Source organism: Sprattus sprattus (assembly GCF_963457725.1).
Source record: "Sprattus sprattus genome assembly, chromosome: 13".
NCBI lineage: Eukaryota > Metazoa > Chordata > Actinopteri > Clupeiformes > Clupeidae > Sprattus > Sprattus sprattus.
This window is the reverse complement of record NC_137911.1, coordinates 27209648-27230704: the sequence shown is the minus strand read 5'-3', so window position 1 is coordinate 27230704 and position 21057 is coordinate 27209648. Positions and strand designations below refer to the sequence as shown.

At 40.5% G+C, this 21057-nt stretch overlaps 2 protein-coding genes across 2 annotated transcripts; both read right to left on the bottom strand.

The window, feature by feature from the left end:
• Positions 1-1722: 1722 nt before the first annotated feature.
• On the bottom strand, positions 1723-8381 carry LOC308374480 (D-aminoacyl-tRNA deacylase 2-like; the record flags this gene model as incomplete). The annotated part of the gene is made up of 6 exons (XM_080850261.1): positions 8257-8381; positions 6236-6533; positions 5052-5175; positions 4726-4795; positions 4389-4638; positions 1723-1738 (listed from the first exon to the last, which is right to left on the bottom strand). Exons 1-6 carry the CDS (start codon positions 8288-8290, stop codon positions 1723-1725), a joined length of 792 nt encoding a protein of 263 aa, XP_080706387.1. The 5' UTR covers positions 8291-8381.
• Positions 8382-10452: 2071 nt separating this feature from the next.
• Positions 10453-12134, bottom strand: LOC308374661 (THAP domain-containing protein 1-like). Its single transcript, XM_080850541.1, has 5 exons — positions 12112-12134; positions 11730-12021; positions 11208-11400; positions 10877-11034; positions 10453-10668 (listed from the first exon to the last, which is right to left on the bottom strand). Exons 2-5 carry the CDS (start codon positions 11861-11863, stop codon positions 10665-10667), a joined length of 489 nt encoding a protein of 162 aa, XP_080706667.1. The 5' UTR covers positions 11864-12021; positions 12112-12134; the 3' UTR covers positions 10453-10664.
• Between the last annotated feature and the right edge of the window lie 8923 nt (positions 12135-21057).

Below are 21057 nucleotides of genomic sequence, written 5' to 3'. Positions count from 1 at the left end.
GCATTTCAATGGGAGCCAATCCATTGTGACGTAAATTAGCGATCTGAGCGACGCGTCCGTTGAAAATTCGAACGGTGCAAACCCATGCCACCGTTGTGAGCGACTTCCATCGCTTTGAGTGGGCGTGGTGTAGCGTGTGGAAATAGCATACAGTCCAACTGTCAAAGACGACACCAAACAATCTCATTGGCTGCTGCCGGGAAATATCGCTCCTCATTTGCATAAGTTTCAACATGTTCGAATTTTCAACGGACGCGTCGCTCAGATCGCTAATTTACGTCACAATGGATTGGCTCCCATTGAAATGCATTGGGTTTAGAGATCGCGTCGCTCACAACGGTGGCATGGGTTTGCACCGGAACATGTTGAAACTTATGCAAATGAGGAGCGATATTTCCCGGCAGCAGCCAATGAGATTGTTTGGTGTCGTCTTTGACAGTTGGACTGTATGCTATTTCCACACGCTACACCACGCCCACTCAAAGCGATGGAAGTCGCTCACAACGGTGGCATGGGTTTGCACCGTAAGCGTTACAAAATATGACCACCGAACTGTTCAGTAGGTTTTGGCACAGAATGAGTCATGGTTGTCAGTGTGTTTGTGTGTTTTTATGTGTTTTGTGTGTGTAAATTGGCTTGTGTTTCATTGTTATGAATAAATTAATTATTTGTGATAGATTTTGATGATTTGGTTATGTAATGTTTTGTGTACTACTTTTTTGTGGATTGTTTTCGTATATTTTTCTTTTGCAATGTAGTTTGTTAGAACAGGTCACATAAAGAGGTGTGGAAACAAAGTGAAGTTTCCAACCACCAACAGGTGGCGCTATAGGTGATATCAGTCAGGCATATGTTAGCGTTCGGGCCAGATCCAGCGTCCACCCTAAGACATTTTCTCTGGATCAGACAATGTACGCAAGAGTTATAAGAGACTTTGTGTTTTGTGGCAAGCACAGGCAAGTTGGCAAAGTTTGAGGGTCTGCCACGCCCACACCTTCCGACTAATGAGAAAATCTTCTATAACTTTTAGTCGTCCATGGCTGAAGAGTAACCTGACCACATTTCAAGTCGTTACCATTAAATTTGTCGGAGGAGTTCGATCAGATGCGAGGTGTGCAAACGCCGTCAAAACGCATTTTCCACTCAAAATGGCCGACTTCCTGTGGACCTGCCACCATGGCATCAAGAGCCTTTTTGGTGCGTCCAAGCATGATGAAGACGTGTACCGAATTCCGTCAAGCTTCGCCAAAATAACCCCAATGCACAGGTTTTTTTGCAATGTTCTAGGGGGGCTACAGAGCCATTTTGCTCCATCCATGGACAAAAACTCTACCGAAGATGGACGGTTACAGGCTTGATGTCCCTGGCAAATTTGGTAATTTTTGGAGCACTTTGACATATATCAAAGTCAAAGTCCAAGTCAGTTTTATTGTCACACAGCAGGACCCACAACACCACACACATGCATTTTGGCGGCGTCACAGGACACACACACACACACACGCATGCTGAGAGAGAGAAAGATAGATATAAGGTCGCCGGTAAAATTGTCCTTCTGCTTTTAACCCATCCTGAAGTCCTTGTCCATCCTCAAGGGGCTCCAGAAGCAGTGGGCAGCCTTTTTACGGCGCCCGGGGACCAGGCCAAGTGTTCAGTCCAATTCTGGTCAGGGACGGAGGAGATCGATCTTTCTGTTCTTTTGCATGTTTTTGTGTTTGGGTTCTATACGGAGGAAACCCTTGTGAACACAGGGAAAACATGCAAACTCCACACAGAAAGGCCTGGGAGATAGCCCACCTGCACTGAAGGTCTGGGGAGGACCTGCCCCCCAGAGCCTGCCCCCCAGAGCCAACAGCGCTCCCCATGTGGGAATCGAACCCATGACCTTCTTGCTGTGAGGCGGAAGTGCAAGCACCTGAGCCACCGTGCCACCTATATATGCGATTAAAACACCTAATTTTTGCTTTTAAATTTTTAACTAGTTGGCGCTATACATGTAATGACTGGTTATGGTATGGGTTGACATGGCCCCTTAACACTAACATACAAGAACAATTTGGCCCTCCAAGGCCCTCCAAGGTCCTACGGTTCTAGGGATAGTCGAAAAAAAACTGTGTCGCGCCATCTACAGGCCAGTTGGTGTATAACCATATAAATCAATTTATTACATGCCCCCCCCTTTGTAACTAGGTGGCGCTATACTAGAAATAAGTGGTAGTGGAATGGTTGACGTGGCCTCTTAAGACCAACATACAAATGTGGTCCTCCTAAGCCCTACGGTTTTCGACTTATTCACAGAAAACTGAATCGCCCCACCCTCTTTAAAAGGGGTCCAGTCCGACGGGGGTGCAACGGATCAAAACGAAAATTAATGTTGCCACGCTAATCTAGTGGGGCTACATGCCCAACAAATTTCGTGCACCCCGGTGTTTCACTGTCAGAAAATCGGCAAACGCACGGCGGTCATAACAATCCTGTTTTTTTTCCTTCAGAAAATGAAAAAAATAATTGAAACAAATACCTCCCGAGTTTCTCTGTAAAATGTTGGAAATCTTCAATACCACCTTCTCTTCTCTCAGGAGACTATTAAGCACCTTTCTCTGCCTCTGATATCTTGGACACAGCTCTATGTTCTATGGTCTCTTGACTATCTCTGCAAACACAGACGTTAGATGTCAACTGGTTTCTGATTTGTTAAGACCAGTAACATGATTACTTTTTATGTTACGAATATTTAATATTTTGTAATCTGATGATTTGTTTGCAAATGTGGATAGCCAATCATTAAATAAAAAGCTGTTCATGGTTCCACAAATCTGTGGCCACAACCCACAAGCCAAATGTCTCTGACATAACCAATGGGTGAATTACATAGTGGCATTATAAGGTGACTATAGCCCAAGGACTAATGAGACATTGGCTTTACTGCATGTCACAAACATACTTCAACAACACTGCCAAGTGCCAACCAATAAGAAGTCTTGGTTTTCTAACTGATAGGTATGTCAGTCCGCTTTCCATCGGAGAGAGTCAAGTGCAGGACCTAAGATGCTTTACGTCACCAAATGCATATAATGTGTCCTACAAAGTCCAGGATGAGTAGACCTAGGTCAAACAGGTCATACTATAATCGAGAAGTGTACTAAATTCAAAGAGGAAGATGCAAACCTTTGTAATGGGAAATAGACCAATTCAGCCAAGTAAATAAGTTTACACAGATGACAAATGATTCCCCAATAACACAGAGGTGACACTTATTTGACCATAATTGGCCAAACTTAAGTACTACCAGCGAGTCCTTAACATAAGAATGTCTCTCTGGATATAAAAAAATGCTATTTGTAAGGGTCATTAGCCTGGTGGGGAAATCACTGAGAAAATGAAGACTAAATGTCATTTCTGTGAAGTGAGAGCGAATGTAGTTGAAATGCATTAAGCAGGTCTGCAGTTTCCATGTCCTGCTGAACACTGTTGGATCCATGATCAGAGAGCGGAAGCTGCATCCCCCCCCCCCCCCCCCCCCCACCCCCCCCCAAGCGCTTGGTAGAAAAGGTTGTCCCTCCAAACAAAGTATCCCAGATGCGGAGTGGTGTTAGAGGCCATAACAATCCAGCCATCACGCTCAAAGTCTATTATGTTCAGTGTCTGAAACTGGAGTCAAGGGTCCACAGGCTCAAGAGTTCTCCGTAAAGGTATTGTGATCTGTATCGCTTTGCAGATGTGTTTGTGATTGTCTGGTTTCTGTGTTGTAATAATGCCCTTCTGTTATGGTATGTGTAGAACACATTGAATGGCTATATAATTATTATGTTGAATTGTGTTTAAAAAAAAAAGTGAATTGTTAAAAAATAAATGAAAGAGAAAGAGACCATATAAAAGCATATGCAGTTTGCTGCAAGCACAAGAGATCAAGTTCAGACGGGAAGGGTTTCATGGGAGGCTCTCAAAAACAGAAAGGTGAATGCTGTGGAATTGCAAAGTCAAAGCCCTGATCTTATTTCTATTGAGACTCTGTGGCACTATTTGAAAATTGCTGTTCAGAAGCAGCATCCCATAAACCTACAATGTCAAAACCAGTCCATCCTTAGCCCAAAAGCATTTTTTCACTAGGGCAAATGCGTGTCAGAGGTTCAGTCCATGGTTCCTGAATGAAATGACATAAATGCAAACACTGTATCATCTGATTTTGTTGTTTTTATTTGATTTTCACATACAACACATCAAATATTTTCAGATACTGAACAAAAAAAATCTGTGTAAAATTCCAATGAAGCATTTCTGTCCACATAGAACTTCTGAACGACAAGTGTTTCTAGAATTCCACAACATGAGTGAGTGGCTCATCTGAACTGAGGTAAATTGTCTGTTTCTGACCATAAACCCCATACTTGACAATACATTTGGCTTCCACACTCCTTTTGGAAGAAGCCAAAGCTCTCTCACACTGGGACACAAAGATCTTGTAAAGCCACTGTCCATTGAAGGCATCAATTCCCTGCAAATACTGAAACTTGCAGTCTTTCAGTGTACCTGTTAGCGAGTCTTGTGGAACTATGAGAACACTCCCAGGAAGATCAAGCACAGATAAGGGTTCTCCTCCTCGGACATGGAACAACTTGGCCTCCAGCAAGGTTCTTACTGTTGAGAAAGAGAGCCAAAAGGTCTTTATGCTGCTGTTTTCTGAGTAATGTTTGGCACTAAACTGATATGGTATTTCGTACTCACCCATCTTTGGGATAATATCCTCTGTGGCTTCTTTGGAAAAACTCAAATATATCACTAAGCCAGCATCAATCTATAAAACAGCACATTACATATGACGTAATGTAGTTAACAACACGTTATCACGTTATAAGACCTGCTTTGTTGAAATTATAATCAACATTTTTAAACTTTTAAGGGATGCATTGGGAAAGCTTTTAGAAGAGAGGTCTGTCAGTCTGTTTAACAGTGTCATATGCATCAGTATAGACAGTTAATAAGTAAAGATGTAAATAAGGAATAAACAGCTGCAGAAAAGAGAAAAACTACCCTCATGCAAAATATCTTACCCTTTCGTATCTTCCATTATATATTTGAATTATTGCTTGTGAGCACTGTTGCAAAACTGTCCTTGCACGCAAAGGTTCCATCCTGTCCAGCACTGGCAAACCCTTATCCAAATGGACCTGGGAACTACAGAATCAAAAGATTAAAGACCAACTGACTGTATGTATTTGGAACAGAGATGTGGTGCGGAAGAAAAACTTGCTTCCTTTTGATGTGACAATGTTCTCCAACTCAGAGGAGTGGTTTTTCCAGCAGAACAACGCTCCATGCCACACAGCCAGGTCAGTGAAGGTGTGGATGAAGGACTACCAGATCAGGACCCTGTCATGGCCAGCCCAAGTTGAAGATGGATGGTCACAAGCCATCAAACAAAGCCAAGCTGCTTGAATTTTTGCGCCAGGAGTAGTATAAAGTCACCCAACGGCAATATGAAAGACTTGTGGAGAGCATGCCAAGACACATAAAATCTGTAATTGTCAAGGTTTATCCACCAAATATTGATTTCTGAACTCTTCCTAAGTTAAAACATTAATATTGTGTTGTTTAAAAATGGATAAGAACTTGTTTTCTTTGCATTATTCAAGATCTGAAAACACTGCATCTTTTTTGCTATTTTGACCAATTGTAATTTTTCTGCAAATAAATGCTCTAAATGACAATATTTTTATTTGAAATTTGGTAGGAATGTTGTCAGAAGGTTATAGAATAAAACAAAAATATTCATTTTACTTTAACCCATACCAATAAATAGTAAAACCAGAGAAACTGATTTGAATTGGTCTCTTAATTTTTTCCGCAGCTGTATATTATGTATATCTACCAAATGCATGCTGTGTTCAACACTTGTTGTTTCCCTTCCCCTTCTGCCACACAACCCTCCCCCCATCCCCCCTTCCTATCTCCAGCAGGCCGACCTCAAACAGATGGGTCCCCCCTTATGTGCCGTGGTTCTGCTTAAGGTTCCTTCCTTACTAACAGGTTTTTTTTTTCTTGCCCCTGTCGCAATTGTGCTTGCAATATGGGGGTTCAGGCTCTGGGCTCTGTGAAGCACCTTGAGACGATTGCATTGTTATAGCGCTATATAAATAAAATTGTATTGAATTGAATGTTCCTGAAAGCGATTCCAGAATGATATTCACCAAAACGCTTCTAAACGCTATGAACATCTTGTGCGTTCAGCGCTCACCTTGAAGCCTGGGTCTGGCTAGAATATTCATGGTCATTGCATTCTAGACTGGCTGGGCTGGCACAGGGCTGTGGGGCAGGCGCCCGGGCAGCAGAGCACTCCTCACACCTCTGGATCCAGCACCGGACGTCGGCCCACAGCGAGTCCCAGTGGAGGTGCTTGGAGATGAGCTTGATGCACTTGTCCACGTCCAGGTGGTTCATCTCATTGTGGTATGCCGTGAGGGTGGCCTGGACATCCTCATTGTTCCTGACTACTCTGCGTCGGATGTGATTTGAGGTGAAAAAAAGTACACCATCTGAAGAACATAGAAGGCAGATGTGAAAAACATAGAAGAGTTGTCTTTCTCTCTGTTAAATCTAAAAGTAAATGATTATTTATATCTTCTTTAACACACAGGTACTGTACATATGACACAAAACATGTCAAATTAAATTCTTAGCTTCAAAAGTGCCAAAGAGAAATAGTTCCCACAATGAATACTATGGATTAAAAAGATATTAACGATTCCATTTTCGATTGAACTAATCAATCAGATTCTCATTGGGCAAGGGATAGTACAAACGGGTTTATTAACATTAATTATCTTTTATATGATATTAAAATAAAATAAAAGTTGACCGGCAGAGTTTTCATTTTCCGGACATTTTAATGATAAGTCGGTCAAACATCTATTTCTGCTTCTAAATTAGCCTATTGAAAAAACTGACGGCATGCGTATCTTAAAGAATTACATAATCAGGGCCTCGTTTCCCGATAACGACGTATCTTAACGGCCTCGGGAAATCGCTCTGCAAGGATCCCTCTTACGACCGATTTCAATTCCTTTTTAGCGTTCGGGAAATTAGGCCCAGGTCGTTTAGAATGCAACATGTTTATTTGCCTAAGTTTACAATGGGGAAAAAAAACATACATGTCTGATGCGCATCAATAAGTGAAATTAAATCGCAACCTGCTGTGGCGTTAAATTGAGCGCCGCAACATGGTCATTGCTCTGACTATGTTCAATGAGAGCAGAGATTTTAAAATGATTCGAACTTCTTGCGATTCCGTTGCGTCGTCCTGCCTTTTCGCAGTGCGAATAGAACATTTTATTGGTACCATAAATGACCTTGCACTTTAGCCAAGGGAACTTCACTCCATTCCGACCTAAACCCCCGACACTTCAGCCTTTTCTCTGGTGGAGCTGTTCGAACATCTATGGCTTCAGGTATTCAGTGCTAGTTCAGTTCATAGTTCACAAATTTTAAAATGAACTTGTTCAGTTCATAGTTCATAATTCAAAATTTTGAACTAAGTTCACAGCTCCAAAAAATGAACTACTTCAGTTATTTTTTTCAATATGTTGCGAGCTATAAAATCTCTATATGTCTGCAATACCGCTCTCGGCCATTATGCAACTTCGGCGCTCTAACACAGGCATAGACAGTAGAATGAAATGAAACGCGTTCAGACGCAACACTGAAGGTATAACAGGTTAATCCTCATCAGAAAGTTCACCCTCATCAGTTGCATTTGGCCACTGAAAAAAGCTTTTAGGGCTTGTCTGCTTGGCCATGTTTGATCCTTTTCACTCAGTACGCTCCTTGTTTATAACCGACGGTTTGCGCTTTATTTAAAATGCAGCATATGCGTGTTGTTTAATAACTTTCAAACGGCAGAATAGCCTGTTCCTTTAACAAGGGCAGTGCATGTTTGCTTTATAGGCTAAAATATTCGGGTTATTCACAATAATCGGGCTTTTTGAGAAATTCCAATTGGACAATTTGACCGGTGAGCTCTAACATTTTCGGACATTTTTTTCCAGGACAAAGTCCGGCAATTACCGGACAACAGAAACGTTGTTGCGTACAGTGACGTCATTGCGCATGTGCAAAGGCACTGGCATCGATAGCGGAATTGATGCTTTGGCTAGCAATTCCAAGCAATCGACCAACTGGGAACCGGTTCTCAACAAGACCCGCTTCTCGATTCCCATCCATAAATAATCACCACCTTTTGAAGACATTTAACAGGCTTACCATGTACAGAAAATTGTTGACAGAGTCTTCGCATTGTATTTTTTTCCACACCATTTAAACCTTGAGGATAGGCGCCTTCGCTCAAGTATTTGTGCACAGCGTCATATTTTGAGAAAAAGGTGCGCTGGGTATTTTCCAAGTTATTTTCCCCATCTGAGCCCTGTCCTCCCTGTATGAAGAGACAAAAACAAATATTGGTATGTGACATTTCCAGACAAGATTAGCGGCATGCTAACTGCTCCTTCTCATCATACCTCTATACTAGGATGGCCAAGTAACAAGGTGGGAACAGCATTACTTTTCAGCAGCTTTTCCCTGACTTCAAGCTCAAAGCAGTCTTCAGTGAAATGATTGGAGCACACCACTGATCTGGTGTGTGGAGACCACGTGCCTCTGTGTGAGTTTTTGATCCACTGGCTGAGCCTCTCTGGGTCATCAAAAGGAAACCTGTTGATAAAGGTAACATGAGGGGATGATCTACAGAAACAAGCCCGAAATTGTCAGGGCGGGCTTTATACGGTGATGGACAGATGATCAACCAGCGCTTGAGTTGAATGAAAGGTAGATTCGAAATCGTACCAAGATTGCGGCGTCTCGGGAGCCTGTTAGTGGGAAATATTTTATGTGAATTAAGCTATCTACTAGGGGTGCACGATTCAGAAAATGTCACGATTCGATACCGATTTTTAGGCTCACGATTCGATTCAAAATCGATTTTCGATTAAAAAACAATTTTCGATTCAAAAACGATTCTTGATTCAAAAAAATTGATTTACAGTATGTAAATGTTAGTGCTGTTAAACGATTAAAATATTTAATCGCGATTAATCGCAAGTGAATTAATCGCAAATTTTATTTTAATGCTCTTATCATGGAAAAGTGGATTGGCTTTTTTTATTTTATTGAAAAACAACATTTCCAAACAGGGCGGTACAAAATAAAATCATAAAGTGCACATTTTAGACTCTAGTGCAGTTAAACCATGGCTTAATATTTTCTTTTTTTCAAGTTTGCTGTGAACATAGAAGTCAGGCCTCTTATTTCAAAAACAATGAACCGTAACAGTTAGGTTACCAATAAGGTAAGCCTACTACTTCTGTGCTTTCAGCCAGCTGCCTGTTGACATTTTCAGACAACAGTGAAGCTCGCTTCTTTTGCACAACACAACTTTTAAAGGTAAACTTTCTATTCAGAAGCTTTTTATCAACCATTTCGCCGTATCGGGCTCACCATCACTCAAACCGTAACGTTAGCCTACTACACAGTTTGCGAAGCCAAAAAGGACGTTAATCTTAGAAAAAAAAAATTAATAATAATAAGATTTTTTTTTAATATGAATCGATTTTTGGAATTCTATGAATCGATTCTGAATCGGAAGCACTTGAATCGCGATACGAATGTGAATCGATTTTTTTGCACACCCCTACTATCTACACGCCTTTTTTATGTCTACATTGACTCGGTTAGTTGTGTATGTGCAACACAAATGTTGCAGAGTATTGTAGATCTTAACTGAAGCTGTAGACCATTATTGTTAGGTTATTGCTAACGCTTAGACCAAAAATCCATTGAATCACATAGTAGCTAGCTAGCTAGTAAAACATGAGCATGCATATCTCACAGATATTGACAGCGCATTCATTTTGAAAGAGGAACAGAGAAACGCGATCAAGGCATTTGTCGATCGAAAAGATGTTTTTTGCCGTCCTTCGGGATCCGGTAAAAGTTGAATGTATCAGATGGTCATACAACGTTGCTCTGATTGGTTCTAGGTATCCAATTGAGCGAAGAGGCATTTTTTTTCCTGGTTCGTTGAAACAGGCCCCATAATCACAGCTCAATGGAGCAGTATCAGACTCATATTCTGACTAGAATTCTCAGTATGACATCGTCAGGCTACAATACACAGGTTCGTTTTATAAAATGACATACAATTCTGTCGTGTGGTTTATAAATGGTGCGGTTCATAGTCGGAAAATTACTGTATTATGAGATTTCATCTTCATCTTGTTTGGTCAGGTCATATACAGCAGACATGTGTTAGGTGGAAGTAGCAGGGATGTGAGAGCCCACTGCCGTGTGGATGGACGCTCCCTTACCGATGAAAGGTCATGCCAAGACTTCTCTCCACCGGCCCATTTTGAGTGTAGCAGTTCTTCACAGAGCAGTGAAAAATCTTGGATGTTTCATCCATATTCAGGCAGTGTTGACAGTTGCCAACCCACAGTCGTACGTCCCTTACCAAGGATCCCCAGAAGAACCTCTCTCTGATGTTTCTCATGCATCGTTGTGTGCCGTAATGACCTTGGTTATCGTGATGTTCCCTCAACACCGTATTGACTTGCGCTTGACTTCGAACCACTCTTCGGAGTCCAGTTCTTCCAGGTCTTCCGCAGTAGTACAGAACATCACCTAGACAGGACGAAATTGGAGTTATGTGCCGGACACAAAGATTCAAAGACAAAAATGGGTTATGTGATGCTGCAAATGTAATTGAATGCAACTTCTATTACCTTCCAGACAGAAGTGCTTTGAGGCTCTTCTGATATAGTACGTCATGTCCGGAATCAACTCCTTTGAAAATGTCCCTGTCTTTAAGAACCTCTCCACTGCATCATACCTGGAGAAAGCAAGATCCTTCCTGCTGTTTGGGTCATTTTCCCACACTAGATCGCTCAAATCCCCCAACTCCGCCCTCTCTGAATCCATCGCATACGGATGCTCTATATGATCTTCTGTCAGGTCTTGGGAAGGGTCAGTGTCATCTTCATTGCTCTCCTGTTCAAGTTAACAAAGGCAAACATTTGAATAACCAAACCTCTTCTGCAATTACTGAAAAAAAAAGTATTACGGTTCAATGCCACCTTCTGCTGATGAAAAGGCCATCAAAAGGGATTGTAACTCTGAGCAAAATGACGACGTATCCAAATTGATGTTTATTTGTTGGTTACCTGTTGAATGTCTGAGGCCATTGCCACAGTGGGGACTGCATCGGGTTTGAGAGATACACTCCCTCCTGAGTGATCAAAGCAGTCCTCTTTGAAGTGCTTGGAGCACAGGACAGATTTTTTGGTTAGAGACCATGGATCCCGTCTGGTATAGGACATCCAAAGTTTGAATCTCTCGTCATCACTTCTGGGGAACCTGATAGCAGAGAAGATAAGGGTGAGGAAGCTTGCAGAATACTCCAAGAAGCAGTTCCCTGAGTTGTGCTGCATGCGTGTGTTACTTATAAACCCCCTGAAAGCCTTCCACATACATGTGCTGACATACTAAAAAGTATAAATATGTCTGAGTGCCCCCTGACAGCACAGGAAACAAAATTGCAAAATTAAGAATTATATATACTTTTACAATATCAAAACCTGATACTCCACATTGGCATTTTATTCTAATGTGCTACCCTATACAACATGCAATTCTCAGACAATTTGTGAAAACTACTTAAAAGGACCAGCTCCAACAAAACTCACCTGTGAAAGGACAGGCTCTCGTCTGCACTGTTACTCTCACAGCCGTAGCAAATGCAGTAATTTGACTTTGTGCCAGAGCAATATATGTCACATCCTTCACAGTTGTCAACCCATTTGTTTACATCTTTTGTCATGGAACCCCAGTAGAAAAGTCCTGACACCTCTTTGAAAGTCGCCTGCCTTCCCTTGTGGCTCTCCTCATTGTGGTATTGTTTCAGCACATACTTCACTTCTTCCGGGCTGCGTAGGACTTTGCGTTGCCGTCGGCCATCAAAATGCCAAAGACCGTCATCTAGTTGATAAGGAGGTGAAGGATGCACATTTTTACACTGCTGACTGAATCATGTTGAATCACAATGATGTTGTAAAATTACCTCCCTACCTTTCAAGAAAAAACGCAAACTTGCTCTTCTTATATGACTTTGGTTCTTATGGTCTGACTCTGGTCTGTAAGTTCCAAAGCGTAAATATTGTTCCACATCGTTAAAATGCTGGAAATGCATCCTATAGAAGGTGGAACAGACTGCTCTTACTGTCCATCATGGAAATTATACCCTGAATCTCTGAAAGGCAACAAGAAACTCAAAAAGCCATACAAATACGGCCTAAATCACTGGGAGTTAAAAATGATAATCTATCCCATACAGATCTCCTTCCCAAACAGATCCGATTTATTAGGCCTGAGTTTACATTTCTAATGTAAATATATTACTGAACTTGAGGTAAAAATCAGTTTGGCAATCTTACTATATGACAAATGTGTTATTTTGTTATTATTTTGTTATCATATCATAGCCATGTTTCAAATCCTAATATGAATCTCTCGTAGGCTTATAGCCGTTAACCAATATCATGTCCATGGGCGATGAGAAGCATTTAGCCTGGTAACAGTTTTTGGCAAAACACGGGACATTTTGTCGGTAAGATTAACAAGGATCTAATCTTCAAACCCCTAGAGAAAATGCTGCTGTGAAAAATAAGTCAGTAATCACTGGGCCATTAGCACAATTATCCTTGACAGCTTTCGTCTTCCATGGTCAAACGAAACTTGTGAAGTACCTCTGAGTTTAAGATAACCGCTGCTAACAGTTGTCAACCAGTTTAGCTTCCAACATATTTCTTCATGTGTTGATACACCAATGTAGCTGCTGTACCGTACTGCCACCCCCTGTACTGGAGTTCTTTTTCTTCTTCTTCTTTTTTGTTTTATTGCGGTTGGCAAGCAACTGTTAGTGTGCATTGCCGCCACCTTCTGTACTGGAGTGTGGATCTGAACACCCTTACTAAATCCTATAAAATAAACCTGTGTTTTTTTTTTTCAGAAAATGAAAAATAAAATTGAAACAAATATCTCCCGAGTGTCTCTGTAAAATGTTGGAAATCTTCAATAACACTTTCTCTTCTTTCAGGAGACTATTAAGCACCTTTCTCTGCCTCTGATATCTTGGACACAGCTCTATGTTCTATGGTCTCTTGACTATCTCCGCAAACACAGAGTCCATCAACATGTTTTTTAACTTTGACTAGAGTGTTATTTAGTCCCAATCCCATATGTCCAAATCTCATTTTTGACAGGATGTTTTCCTCCTGATTTTTCCTTACAGTACTCCTGCTACCTAGCCTGGATACCAGCCTGAACTCCGCCCACAAAATTTTTGGTCTGGAGATTCAGTCTGGAGTCGAGTTAGTTGGGAGGGTTTAAACGGCCCCGAAAAGTGATCTGACCATTCAAATTGTAAGGGCGGGCTTTATACGTTGATGGACAGATATAGATAGAATACCGGTATACATCGAACAAAGATGGCGCCGTCTCGGAAGCTTAGTGGGACATATTTTATATGATTTAAGCTATCTACACGACTTTTATACGTCTACATTGACTCGGTTAGTTGTGTATACGCAAAACGAGTGTTGCCCAGGATTATAGGTCTTAACTGAAGCACTCTAGAGCATTATTGATAGGTTATGCTAACGCGTAGAAAAAAAAAACATTCAAACGAATGGTAGCTTCTAGCCTTGAGTGCTAATTAAGTAACGTGAGCAGGCATATCTCAACAGATATGACAGCGCATTCATTTTGAAAGAGGAACAGAGAAACGCGATCAAGGCATTTGTCGATTGAAAAGATGTTTTTGCCGTCCTTCCTACGGGATCAGGTAAAAGTTTAATCTATCAGATGGAAATACTACGTTGCTCTGATTGGTTCTAGGTATCCAATTCAGCGAAGAGGAATTTTCTTTCCTGGTTCGTTGAAACACGCCCCATAATCACAGCCCAATAGTCCGGTCTCAGACTCATATTCTGACTAGAATTATGAGTATGACATCGTCAGGCTACCTGCTACCCCCAAATCTTCTTTGAATTTCATAGAAATTTCTTCCTGTTGTTTCATGGTCCCACATGTGCTGCCATATATCCCCAGCCTTGTCCTTAACTAGACGTAACGCAAAGCATTACAAAATATGACCGCTTAACTGTGCAGTAGGTTTTGGCACATAATGAGTCATGGTTGTCAGTCTGTTTGTGTGTTTTTATGTGTTTTGTGCAGGCCCGGTCCGGCGCTATTCTGGGCCCGGGTGCAACATCGCACAGCCAGCCCCCCCCGCAAAAAAAAAAAAAACCTAGTCTAAATCCGATCAATTGAACAACATCAACACAACTGAACTGAAAGCATGCAGCCGCAGCGGACTGTCTTGATTCCCCATTGCCCTACCTTAAAACTGTAAGCGTCGTGTCTTGGCCGCAGCAAATCTGGCAATTATGCCACTGTAATCCACTTGTCTTGCCGTGCGGCTAACATCTGTCTCAGGGCCCGTATCCTCTGCCGTTTGTCTACTAGGCCTACTACTCAGCCAAGATGTATAAATTCTGTATAAATTCTCTTCGCATTTTCTGCCTCCTTTTTTGTACCTTTGCTCCTCCGTTTACTTTCCTTTCTCTTTAGCGAACCGGATTTGTGTCCCGACATTTTAGCCTACTTATTGTTTAGCCTAAATGCACGTATCGTGTAGCCTACTGTTGTTTATCTGTAAAGTTTTAGTTGGCTAGGTTACCTTTTCCAGAAGGGATCATAAAGCAGTAGACTATGCCACTAAGGCGAAACTTTCATATTAAATTCAAAGAGAAGGTGTATGCTGAAGAACATTCGGGACAAAAAGCAGCAAAGCAGTTTAACATTGACCCGAGACGAATTCGACATAGGCTACTGGAAGAAGCAAAATAATGAACTGAATGAAGCCAAAAAGACCAGAGCCCGACTAGCAGGTGGAGGTAGGAAGAAAGCATGCCTGGATATGGAAACCAGCCTCGTCGAATGGATTTTTTTCAGTCCGCGATAAGCATAATAGAGTGTCTAGAAAAAGTATTAAAAACAAAGATTTGGAGATCTTTTCCTCCGTGACTGACAGTGGAGACCATAACTTCGATGTTTATTGTTACGTTTTAAGTCTAACTAACCAGCCTGCGTCGCGATTTTCCCACGGGGGGAGGGGGGTGTGATACGTGTTTTGATACATTTTTTTTAAAATAAATCGTTAACAGCCAATAGGGAGATTGCGTTGCACAGGCCACAGGATCAACTTGTGCTGTTAGAGACACACTCGGTATATCAGAAAGGATCAAAGAGAACGGGCCCCCCTCCACACGGGCCCGGGTGCAATTGCTCCCGTTGCTACCCCTTCAGAACCGGGCCTGGTTTTGTGTGTGTAAATTGGTTTGTGTTTCATTTAATGTATTAAAGGAATTATTTGTGATAGATTTTGATGATTTGGTTATGGAATGTTTTGTGTACTACTTTTTTGTGGATTGTTTTGGTATATATTTCTTTTGCAATGTATATTTCTTTTGCAATGTAAAACAGGCCACATAAAGTTGTTAAGAAAAATTGAATATTTCTACAGTATGTGTAAGTGTGCATATGAATGTCTACTGTGTATGTGTGTGTATCTGTTGCAGTTTGACCATGCAATATGGTGCAGTTTTGAACATGTCAGCCAGAGATACCTGCAATTACATCACCTCATGTTTTCTTTTTCATTTTTAACTAGGTGGCGCTATACATAAAATGAGTGGTTATGGGATGGGTTGACATGGCCCCTTAAGACAAACATACAAAAAAACATGTGGCCCTCCTAAGCCCTACAGTTCTTGGGATATTCGAAGAAAACTGTGTCAGGCCACCTACAGGCCAGTTGGTGTACAGTCACATAAAAAAAAATATTGTATGGCCCCCCATGGACCAAATTGCACGAAACTTGGCATGCATTCAGAGGGCATTACCATTTAATCTGTAGGAGGAGTTCAATCACATGCAAGGTGTGGAAACAAAGTGAAGTTTCCGACCACCAACAGGTGACGCTATAGGTGATATCAGTCAGGCATATGTACGCGTTCGATAGATGATTAATAAAAACACTGCCATTATTGGGACGTGCTTCGGAGGGCCCTTCTGTTTTCTGCCTCTCTTCTCCTCTCCTCTTGACTCTCTTCAAAATAAACTGGCTGTTTCCTTCCCTCTCCTGTCTCCCTTGTTGATTTGTCTGAAATATTATCAAAAGTCTAAATAACTGATCCAAAGTTGGTATTATTTGATAATGAGTTATGTTAAGTCATGTCTATGAAAAAGGTAATCCTTCTATCATTGAATTTAAGCACAGTAACACTGTCAATGTAGCAACCCCTAATATCCTAAAATGTATCTGAGCATCTCCTCCTTGGCAGTAGACCAACCTGTACCTGTTACCGTTCCAAAAGTTAGTTAAGTTTGTTTTCAATCTGTCACTAGTGGTCACCTCAGTGATAAGCATGAGAGTCTGCTGTGTTTATTCAGTGTTTCATCAAAATCAATTCAGCTGATTAAGGCAGCAGCTGGACAGATACTACAAGGATTTGAGATAAATTCACCCAAGTCTGATAGAAAAAGAAATAGAAATAGAAAAGCCTTTATTGTTGTTGTATTCGCTCCTAATGTACTGCTCCACTGAAACACAACAATATTACAACTATCAGTACGAATAGCTTAAAATATATATATTTATATACGTATATCAAGAGTTTAACAAAGTGCGGCGGTATAGATATGTGAACCTGTGTGAAACAGTTTTTGAATATTGATAAAGAGTTGCTGAAGGGAAAACCCTGCAGTCACTCTGTGGACCCAAATGTGGAAAATATGAGTAAATCTCATGGCCCTAAAATGAGTAAATCACACAGCCTTAAAGGCAAAATGCTGAATGGCTTTGAAGTGTATACAATTCTGAATTTAAGAAATCATTCAGTAATCAATGCTACTTACAATCCAGGTCATGGACACTCCATGAGAATAAGTCAGCTGTGTTTGTTCTGTACAAACGCCAAAAAAATCGTCAAAATGACTTCCCTGGGCCGAAGAATGCCCCCGTTGGCACACTTACAACCATGACAGCTGTGAGTTCACAGGACTGGAATTATATCAGAAAGGGGAAGCTGTACTGTGAATTTGAAGAGAAACTGCCTAAGGTTGTACACCAACTTAGATCATAATGATTGCATACTTTTTGCTATATGGCAACCTCACACAATCAAATAGTTTCACATTGTTTAGAAAATACATAATTTATATATTGATGATGCACGTATCAAACAACTTCAATAAAAAGTTATTATATGTGTACAACCTGGGGTGCAGGCACTAGTATGGCACAGAGGATTGTCAATGAGATCCACAGTGTGAAAGAAACTCTTCAGGGTGAGGGGTCCATAGCTGGAACTTCTATTATAACACTAGGCCAAGATCAGGGTAGTTATAGAGAAGGGTTTGACTTTAGAAAAGGACCCAATCGCAGACCAGATGCAGACAAATTTAGGATTTATTCTCAAATGTTAAAAGCATCAAGATCAGGGGCAAAAACCCATGATTTCAAAAAACAACAGAAAGACGGAAGATCCCAACTTAGGCTTCCACAGGGCAGGGCAAAAACACAGAAGCACGGTAGAGAAAAGAATGCAGGAAAGCACACAGCTATACAGGACAGAATCTCTCACCATACTAAAACTGACATCAAACTTACAGGACTTAGACTGACAAACCAACACGGTACAAAGGACAGACTGAACTTAAGTAGCAAAGACACAGGTGAACAAGGGAATACAGATACAAAATGATTTGGTATCAACAAGTGAACTAACAATAAAATCTACTGCCTAGATCTCATGTTCGCTATATTGTAAATTATTTTCATTAAAATGTATATAGTTCTGTACATACCTTTGCAATCAACCTTTATGATATCGAAACAAATGCACAAATGTACATGTAACATACAGTAACTCTTAAACACAAGCAGCATTAAATCTGAATATTGGGTATGTTTGTACATTTAGTATTAGTAAGGTTTATTTGAGTTTTTATTTGTAAGTTCATGGATGATTTTAAAGGCAGTTTGAAGGCCATGAGAATATGACAGGTGTGTTTATTCAGTAAAACCCATATCATATGTTGACAGGGATTTCAAGGGCTTCATTACGCTATATAAGTGCTTGATGTGGCTCACTCTCTGAGAACTGCATTTGCCAAAGAATTAAGGTATTGCTGTATTTCTTTGTCTCGGAAAAAAATGAAATGAAAACCAACCATTGATTGTTTCTTATGCATAATTTGAGTTTGGATGTTATTGCTGATATTGCTCATTTTCATTTGAATAATGACGCAGCAAATCTATTTTTAAATTGTGTACGTCTGTTGTAACATATGACACTATGATTTTCAGAATATTTTCGTCCTTCAACTACAGAAAGAAAAAGCCATGAAGAAGCTGAACCTGTTGCTCCTCACCGTTACTTGGTGCAGCATAGCATCACAAGGTCAGAGCTTAAACTATTCTTACACTAATTCAACTCATCAACTAAATCAAATAAAATCAAACTTTATTTGTATGGCACATTTCATACCAGGAGGTAACACAATGCGCCTAACTGAGTCAATATGAACAGCTTCTTGTTGTCAGCTTCTTAAATAACTTCTTGATTATTTAATAGTGACCAGTGAAAGAGGAATGAAAAGAAACAATAACAGTACGAGAGCTAAAACATACCTATGGTGATATTTCACAGCTACAACAGACCTGTCGGGAAAAGTCTTCACCTTTCCAGAAAAGGGAGCTACTGCTCATGTGAGACTAACTCCAATGGTCTCCAAGATCCTGTTCTCAGCCACGGTCTGCCTGCGCTTCTACACCCAGTTACATGATCAAACCTTTACAGTCTTCTCTATGGACGTCCCCACACAATCAAACAGTATTGCATTGTTTAGAAATGATATTACAAAGGTTTATGAGTTGAATATAGGTGGTGCATATGGGACTTTCTATGGCTTACCATTCGACTTGAATAAGTGGAACTCTATGTGTCTTACCTGGGATGCAGCCACCGGCCTGTCTCAGGTAACTGTCAATCAGGTTCGCAGTGTGAAGACAACCCGTCATGTTGGGGGCTCCATTGCTGGAACTCCTATTATAACACTAGGCCAAGATCAGGATAGTTATGGTGGAGGGTTTGACGCCTCTCAGGCCTTCATAGGACAAATCAAAGCGGTGCACATGTGGGACTATGTCATTTCTGCGTGTGAAATTCGAAACTACATGCAAGAGTTGGGCTACACTCCTGGTAATTACCTGAACTGGGGAAGGATGGATTACTCTATTCATGGGTATGTGCTGTTAGAGGACCAGGAAGCCTGCTAGCTTTACAAGATAAATAGAGACAAATAAAAAATTTGTGATTTAATACATCCAGGCTTTTTAGCAGCATGTTCCTGCAATGATGTTAATTATACCCCCTAAATTATACCCTCTATCATTTCACCTGTGATATTATAAACCCATTATATAATATATATGTATAATTCCCATACAATGTCTTGAATAATCAACAGAAGACAATATCAGTATATATAAAGTGTTTGGATAACCCTTGTCTGAAGTTGTCTGATTGAATTTGATTCTAGAGCTTGCCACCCTTTGTTTAACTTAGTGTTGACATTTCCTTAAATGTCCTATGTCTTTTTTTAGTTTTATTCCAATTTGTGAGGAACATTAACATTTTGCTTAAAAGTAGAATTATGGAACAGTCATGCTGATGATGGTGTATAGGCTACTGTATGCACTCTGTAAAAAGCTTCTACAACAGTGTTATATTTCTGATGAATGAATAAAGTCTCTCCTAAATGTCCATTATAGGCACATGTTTTTGTTTAAGCTATTTCACATCATTCACATTTCACAGAGTTTTCACATTCACTTCTGGATAAAGTTAATCAAGATATGGCCTCGACCTAAAGACGTTTTTTCTTTTTGGTAGACCCAGTCCAATGTAAAACTTCTATGATGATTCATCCATAAGACAGAGCTGACACGTTTTCTGATCTAATTAGAGTCATAGGCTACCACTTGTTTGCTGTAGCCTACTTACTGCTAACTGGGAACTTAGGTATGGGTATTTGTCTAGATATGACTGGAAATGTACTTCTTAATTCTTTTTGTTTGTTCAAAACATGTGATCAATGTTTTTAAAGGGAGAATTATCAAATCAGTTACAACCCTGGTAGCCTATGCTTAGTTTCTAGAACAATAATTTAGGACATCAAGAAAATAGCCAATGGCACCTCCTAAAATTCAGAATCTCACATTCTTACGCTGGGTGCCCACGGTAGATATGTCTTGCGTTTAGTCGGTACGCGAAAAGTCGGCTGGGGGGCATGGTAAACAACAATCAATGTAATGTTATATGAAACTTATTAGCAGCCAGCTAGCTAGCCACTATGTGTTATAATGGGGGTTTCGGTTAAAGTTGTAGCGGCAAGCTAGCAGTAATAGTTCAGAGTTCAGTTAAGATGTTGTGCTGATTACTTTAATTTATAATTTGTGTACTTATTCTATCTATTCTAAACCATATCAGCCAGTTCAATCACGAAAACGTTGTATGTAACATATTTAGCAGATAGCTAGCTACAATGCTACAATGTGTTTTCAATGGGGTTTCGCTCATAGTATTAGCGACAAGCTAACTAAATGTTGAGAGCTTAATTTAAGCTCTACAATATTCAGTTTGACCTCACAGTATTCGTGTAGCATATAAACAACAAACCGAGTCAATTAGACGTATACAAGTCGTGTAGATAACCTTTATTCACATAAAATATGTCACGGTAAATGAGTCCCGATGTTCGCCATCTTGTTTCAAATTTTTTGTTTACTCCCGCCCCTATGAGCTACGTTGACTTCCAAATCACACACACGCCGAACTGATTGGCTCTCAGCAGGCAGCAAGTCGCCTTCATTTGCATAGAGTTAAA

What these genes read in the sequence shown, in the direction of transcription:
- LOC308374661 (XM_080850541.1), bottom strand. Translation starts at nt 11,863, where the DNA reads ATGACAAAAGATGTAAACAAATGGGTTGACAACTGTGAAGGATGTGAC. An exon ending in GAGAGCCTGTCCTTTCACAG is followed by an intron (nt 11,401 to 11,729) that starts GTGAGTTTTGTT and finishes CTCTGCTATCAG; the next exon opens with GTTCCCCAGAAGTGATGACG. An exon ending in TGGCCTCAGACATTCAACAG is followed by an intron (nt 11,035 to 11,207) that starts GTAACCAACAAA and finishes TAACTTGAACAG; the next exon opens with GAGAGCAATGAAGATGACAC.